Source organism: Salvelinus alpinus, chromosome 18 (assembly GCF_045679555.1).
Source record: "Salvelinus alpinus chromosome 18, SLU_Salpinus.1, whole genome shotgun sequence".
NCBI classification, from domain to species: domain Eukaryota; kingdom Metazoa; phylum Chordata; class Actinopteri; order Salmoniformes; family Salmonidae; genus Salvelinus; species Salvelinus alpinus.
In genome coordinates, this window is record NC_092103.1 from 33,515,655 (window position 1) to 33,522,954 (window position 7,300).

A 7,300-nucleotide genomic window follows, 5' to 3' on the forward strand; every position below is an offset into this window, starting at 1 on the left:
CATGATCAGGTTAGTATGATGATAGGTGGTGTACCTCATGATCAGGTTAGTATGATGGTTAGGTGGTGTACCACATGATCAGGTTAGTATGATGGTAAGGTGGTGTACCACATGATCAGGTTAGTATGATGGTAAGGTGGTGTACCTCATGATCAGGTTAGTATGATGGTAAGGTGGTGTACCACATGATCAGGTTAGTATGATGGTTAGGTGGTGTACCTCATGATCAGGTTAGTATGATGATAGGTGGTGTACCTCATGATCAGGTTAGTATGATGGTTAGGTGGTGTACCACATGATCAGGTTAGTATGATGGTAAGGTGGTGTACCTCATGATCAGGTTAGTATGATGGTAAGGTGGTGTACCTCATGATCAGGTTAGTATGATGGTTAGGTGGTGTACCACATGATCAGGTTAGTATGATGGTAAGGTGGTGTACCTCATGATCAGGTTAGTATGATGGTAAGGTGGTGTACCTCATGATCAGGTTAGTATGATGGTTAGGTGGAGTACCACATGATCAGGTTAGTATGATGGTTAGGTGGTGTACCTAATGATCAGGTTAGTATGATGGTAAGGTGGTGTACCTCATGATCAGGTTAGTATGATGGTTAGGTGGTGTACCACATGATCAGGTTAGTATGATGGTTAGGTGGTGTACCTAATGATCAGGTTAGTATGATGGTTAGGTGGTGTACCTCATGATCAGGTTAGTATGATGGTTAGGTGGTGTACCTCATGATCAGGTTAGTATGATGGTTAGGTGGTGTACCTCATGATCAGGTTAGTATGATGGTAAGGTGGTGTACCACATGATCAGGTTAGTATGATGGTAAGGTGGTGTACCACATGATCAGGTTAGTATGATGGTAAGGTGGTGTACCACATGATCAGGTTAGTATGATGGTTAGGTGGTGTACCACATGATCAGGTTAGTATGATGGTAAGGTGGTGTACCTCATGATCAAGTTAGTATGATGGTTAGGTGGTGTACCTCATGATCAGGTTAGTATGATGGTAAGGTGGTGTACCACATGATCAGGTTAGTATGATGGTTAGGTGGTGTACCACATGATCAGGTTAGTATGATGGAAAGGTGGTGTACCACATGATCAGGTTAGTATGATGGTAAGGTGGTGTACCTCATGATCAAGTTAGTATGATGGTTAGGTGGTGTACCTCATGATCAGGTTAGTATGATGGTTAGGTGGTGTACCACATGATCAGGTTAGCATGATGGTTAGGTGGTGTACCTCATGATCAGGTTAGTATGATGGTAAGGTGGTGTACCTCATGATCAGGTTAGTATGATGGTTAGGTGGTGTACCTCATGATCAGGTTAGTATGATGGTAAGGTGGTGTACCACATGATCAGGTTAGTATGATGGTTAGGTGGTGTACCTCATGATCAGGTTAGTATGATGGTAAGGTGGTGTACCACATGATCAGGTTAGTATGATGGTAAGGTGGTGTACCACATGATCAGGTTAGTATGATGGTAAGGTGGTGTACCTCATGATCAGGTTAGTATGATGGTAAGGTGGTGTACAACATGATCAGGTAAGTATGATGGTTAGGTGGTGTACCACATGATCAGGTTAGTATGATGGTTAGGTGGTGTACCACATGATCAGGTTAGTATGATGGTAAGGTGGTGTACCTCATGATCAGGTTAGTATGATGGTTAGGTGGTGTACCACATGATCAGGTTAGTATGATGGTTAGGTGGTGTACCACATGATCAGGTTAGTATGATGGTAAGGTGGTGTACCTCATGATCAGGTTAGTATGATGGTTAGGTGGTGTACCTCATGATCAGGTTAGTATGATGGTAAGGTGGTGTACCTCATGATCAGGTTAGTATGATGGTAAGGTGGTGTACCACATGATCAGGTTAGTATGATGGTTAGGTGGTGTACCACATGATCAGGTTAGTATGATGGTAAGGTGGTGTACCTCATGATCAGGTTAGTATGATGGTTAGGTGGTGTACCTCATGATCAGGTTAGTATGATGGTAAGGTGGTGTACCACATGATCAGGTAAGTATGATGGTTAGGTGGTGTACCACATGATCAAGTTAGTATGATGTTTAGGTGGTGTACCTCATGATCAGGTTAGTATGATGGTTAGGTGGTGTACCTCATGATCAGGTTAGTATGATGGTTAGGTGGTGTACCACATGATCAGGTTAGTATGATGGTTAGGTGGTGTACCTCATGATCAGGTTAGTATGATGGTAGGGTGGTGTACCTCACGATCAGGTTAGTATGATGGTTAGGTGGTGTACCACATGATCAGGCTAGTATGATGATAGGTGGTGTACCTAATGATCAGGTTAGTATGATGGTACGGTGGTGTACCTCATGATCAGGTTAGTATGATGGTTAGGTGGTGTACCACATGATCAGGTTAGTATGATGGTAAGGTGGTGTACCTCATGATCAGGTTAGTATGATGGTTAGGTGGTGTACCTCATGATCAGGTTAGTATGATGGTAAGGTGGTGTACCACATGATCAGGTTAGTATGATGGTAAGGTGGTGTACCACATGATCAGGTTAGTATGATGGTTAGGTGGTGTACCACATGATCAGGTTAGTATGATGGTAAGGTGGTGTACCTCATGATCAGGTTAGTATGATGGTAAGGTGGTGTACCACATGATCAGGTTAGTATGATGGTTAGGTGGTGTACCTCATGATCAGGTTAGTATGATGATAGGTCGTGTACCTCATGATCAGGTTAGTATGATGGTAAGGTGGTGTACCACATGATCAGGTTAGTATGATGGTAAGGTGGTGTACCACATGATCAGGTTAGTATGATGGTTAGGTGGTGTACCACATGATCAGGTTAGTATGATGGTAAGGTGGTGTACCTCATGATCAGGTTAGTATGATGGTAAGGTGGTGTACCACATGATCAGGTTAGTATGATGGTTAGGTGGTGTACCTCATGATCAGGTTAGTATGATGATAGGTGGTGTACCTCATGATCAGGTTAGTATGATGGTTAGGTGGTGTACCACATGATCAGGTTAGTATGATGGTAAGGTGGTGTACCTCATGATCAGGTTAGTATGATGGTTAGGTGGTGTACCTCATGATCAGGTTAGTATGATGGTTAGGTGGTGTACCACATGATCAGGTTAGTATGATGGTAAGGTGGTGTACCACATGATCAGGTAAGTATGATGGTTAGGTGGTGTACCACATGATCAAGTTAGTATGATGTTTAGGTGGTGTACCTCATGATCAGGTTAGTATGATGGTTAGGTGGTGTACCACATGATCAGGTTAGTATGATGGTTAGGTGGTGTACCACATGATCAGGTTAGTATGATGGTTAGGTTGTGTACCTCATGATCAGGTTAGTATGATGGTAAGGTGGTGTACCTCACGATCAGGTTAGTATGATGGTTAGGTGATGTACCACATGATCAGGCTAGTATGATGATAGGTGGTGTACCTAATGATCAGGTGAGTATGATGGTACGGTGGTGTACCTCATGATCAGGTTAGTATGATGGTTAGGTGGTGTACCACATGATCAGGTTAGTATGATGGTAAGGTGGTGTACCTCATGATCAGGTTAGTATGATGGTTAGGTGGTGTACCTCATGATCAGGTTAGTATGATGGTAAGGTGGTGTACCACATGATCAGGTTAGTATGATGGTAAGGTGGTGTACCACATGATCAGGTTAGTATGATGGTTAGGTGGTGTACCACATGATCAGGTTAGTATGATGGTAAGGTGGTGTACCTCATGATCAGGTTAGTATGATGGTAAGGTGGTGTACCACATGATCAGGCTAGTATGATGGTTAGGTGGTGTACCTCATGATCAGGTTAGTATGATGATAGGTCGTGTACCTCATGATCAGGTTAGTATGATGGTAAGGTGGTGTACCACATGATCAGGTTAGTATGATGGTAAGGTGGTGTACCACATGATCAGGTTAGTATGATGGTTAGGTGGTGTACCACATGATCAGGTTAGTATGATGGTAAGGTGGTTTACCTCATGATCAGGTTAGTATGATGGTAAGGTGGTGTACCACATGATCAGGTTAGTATGATGGTTAGGTGGTGTACCTCATGATCAGGTTAGTATGATGATAGGTGGTGTACCTCATGATCAGGTTAGTATGATGGTAAGGTGGTGTACCTCATGATCAGGTTAGTATGATGGTAAGGTGGTGTACCACATTATCAAGTTAGTATGATGGTAAGGTGGTGTACCTCATGATCAGGTTAGTATGATGGTAAGGTGGTGTACCTCATGATCAGGTTAGTATGATGGTTAGGTGGTGTACCACATGATCAGGTTAGTATGATGGTTAGGTGGTGTACCACATGATCAGGTTAGTATGATGGTAAGGTGGTGTACCTCATGATCAGGTTAGTATGATGGTTAGGTGGTGTACCACATGATCAGGTTAGTATGATGGTAAGGTGGTGTACCTCATGATCAGGTTAGTATGATGGTAAGGTGGTGTACCTCATGATCAGGTTAGTATGATGGTAAGGTGGTGTACCTCATGATCAGGTTAGTATGATGGTTAGGTGGTGTACCACATGATCAGGTTAGTATGATGGTAAGGTGGTGTACCTCATGATCAGGTTAGTATGATGGTAAGGTGGTGTACCACATGATCAGGTTAGTATGATGGTTAGGTGGTGTACCTCATGATCAGGTTAGTATGATGGTTAGGTGGTGTACCTCATGATCAGGTTAGTATGATGGTTAGGTGGTGTACCTCATGATCAGGTTAGTATGATGGTTAGGTGGTGTACCACATGATCAGGTTAGTATGATGGTAAGGTGGTGTACCTCATGATCAGGTTAGTATGATGGTTAGGTGGTGTACCACATGATCAGGTTAGTATGATGGTAAGGTGGTGTACCACATGATCAGGTTAGTATGGTGGTTAGGTGGTGTACCACATGATCAGGTTAGTATGATGGTTAGGTGGTGTACCACATGATCAGGTTAGTATGATGGTAAGGTGGTGTACCACATGATCAGGTTAGTATGATGGTAAGGTGGTGTACCACATGATCAGGTTAGTATGATGATAGGTCGTGTACCTCATGATCAGGTTAGTATGATGGTTAGGTGGTGTACCACATGATCAGGTTAGTATGATGGTAAGGTGGTGTACCACATGATCAGGTTAGTATGATGGTTAGGTGGTGTACCTCATGATCAGGTTAGTATGATGGTAAGGTGGTGTACCTCATGATCAGGTTAGTATGATGGTTAGGTGGTGTACCTCATGATCAGGTTAGTACGATGGTAAGGTGGTGTACCACATGATCAGGTTAGTATGATGGTAAGGTGGTGTACCACATGATCAGGTTAGTATGATGGTAAGGTGGTGTACCACATGATCAGGTTAGTATGATGGTTAGGTGGTGTACCACATGATCAGGTTAGTATGATGGTAAGGTGGTGTACCTCTGTGTCGAGCTGACTCCTGCCATTGATCATGGAGGCTAATGTGTCTGTAGCAGCAGAGTGAGAGAACTGTCTCTGGGTTCCTCTGGGGTGGGTCGTCTGGGACTTTACTGGAGAAAACAACACAAGAGACGCACTAAGAATAACTACAGCCAGTTTGGGGGGGATAGCCATCAGTCAAACAGCGGGTGAAATGAACACTGCCCCAAAAAAATTCAGCAAAATTTGTGCTAAGTAAGAAAACTACATTATGGTCCAAAATATACTGATTGAGGTTATCAAAACACAAACAGGCCAACCAACTGATGATGTAGTAAATCTCTCATTCATCAAAACAACATTTAATTAGCAAATACCAGTTCAGAGGTGAATAGCATGCTGTTACGACAATGGAAAACATCCATTTCCTTTGACGTGGTATTTCTAGAATCTATGATGGAAAATATTCCTTCCTATTTCCCATATATCAGCTGCTTGGTTGGGCTCTGATAGGTCTGTGTCAGTGAGCCAACCATTTGACTGGTTAAAAGGCCAATAGTCTGGCGAACAGAGGAAAATAAAGAGAGAGAGAGAGAGAGAGAGAGAGAGAGATTATTTATTTTAACTTGTGTGCTTTAACCATTTGTACATTGTTACAACACTGTATATATATAATATAACATTTGTAATGTCTTTATTGTTTTGAAACTTCTGTATGTGTAATGTTTACTGTTAATTTGTATTGTTTATTTCACTTTTGTATAATATCTACCTCACTTGCTTTGGCAATGTTAACACATGTTTCCCATGCCAATAGAGCCCCTTGAATTGAATTGAATTGAAATTGAAATTGACAGAGAGAGAGAGAGAGAGAGAGAGAGAGAGAGAGAGAGAGAGAGAGAGAGAGAGAGAGAGAACAGAGGAAAATAAGGAGAGAGAGAGAGAGAGAGAGAGAGAGAGAGAGAGAGAGAGAGAGAGAGAGAGAGAGAGAGAGAGAGAGAGAGAGAGAGAACAGAGGAAAATACAGAGGAGAGAGAGAGAGAGAGAGAGAGAGAGAGAGAGAGAGAGAGAGAGAGAGAGAGAGAGAGAGAGAGAGAGAGAGAGAGAGAGAGAGAGAGAGAGAGAGAGAAATTATAACTCAATACAAAGAATTTGAAACTATAAAAGATGAAGAAAAAATCAAATATTTATTGGGTGAAAAGCCAAAATGTGCAGTTTTGGCAGCCAAATATGTGTCCTCCTGCCACAACCTGAGGGACAGCCAGTGAAAAATGCAAAGTAATGTTGATAATATTTCCCATTTAGCTTAGTTTTGTTTTGTCTTTCATACCAGGTCATATGTCTTCTCAAGTCATATTGACACTGGTCTACTACCATTGATTTAATGTATTGTTGTTCTGATTAATATTGTTGTTGTAGTTGTTGTTAATGGTAATCCCATGTCCACTACTACTATTATTATTACTGTTGGTCCCACCATTTATTTATATATAAATATATATATATTTTGTATATATATACATATATATTTTATTTTTATTTTTCGATATGTATACTTTGACAATGTAAGTAATAATGAACTTGCCATGTCAATAAAGTCAATTGAATTGAATTGAATTGAGAGAGAGAACAGAGGAAAATAAAGAGAGAGAGAGAGAGAGAGAGAGAGAGAGAGAGAGAGAGAGAGAGAGGGAGAGAGAGAGAGACAGAGAGAGAGGTCCGGAGTTCCAAATTAAGCAGCAGCAGCTGAAAAGATGAGCTCCTAAAAATATTGAAATTTACATGGTTTTTAGAGTAAAGTACATCGAAAAAATGCAAAAGAAAACTGCTAGACTGAATAGGAGACCAAACAAGCA

At 41.6% G+C, this 7,300-nt stretch overlaps 1 protein-coding gene across 2 annotated transcripts in view; it reads right to left on the reverse strand.

The window, feature by feature from the left end:
- LOC139544212 (rho guanine nucleotide exchange factor 28-like) overlaps nt 1–6,238 on the reverse strand; it is a 68,296-nt gene extending 62,058 nt beyond the window's left edge. The window contains exon 1 of one of the 2 annotated variants that reach the window (XM_071351080.1): nt 5,466–6,238. In XM_071351080.1, the coding sequence (XP_071207181.1) occupies nt 5,466–5,639 (174 nt within the window). In that variant the 5' untranslated portion in view covers nt 5,640–6,238. The remainder of the gene's footprint in view (nt 1–5,465) is intronic. The other variant, XM_071351081.1, reaches the window with a different exon arrangement.
- Between the last annotated feature and the right edge of the window lie 1,062 nt (nt 6,239–7,300).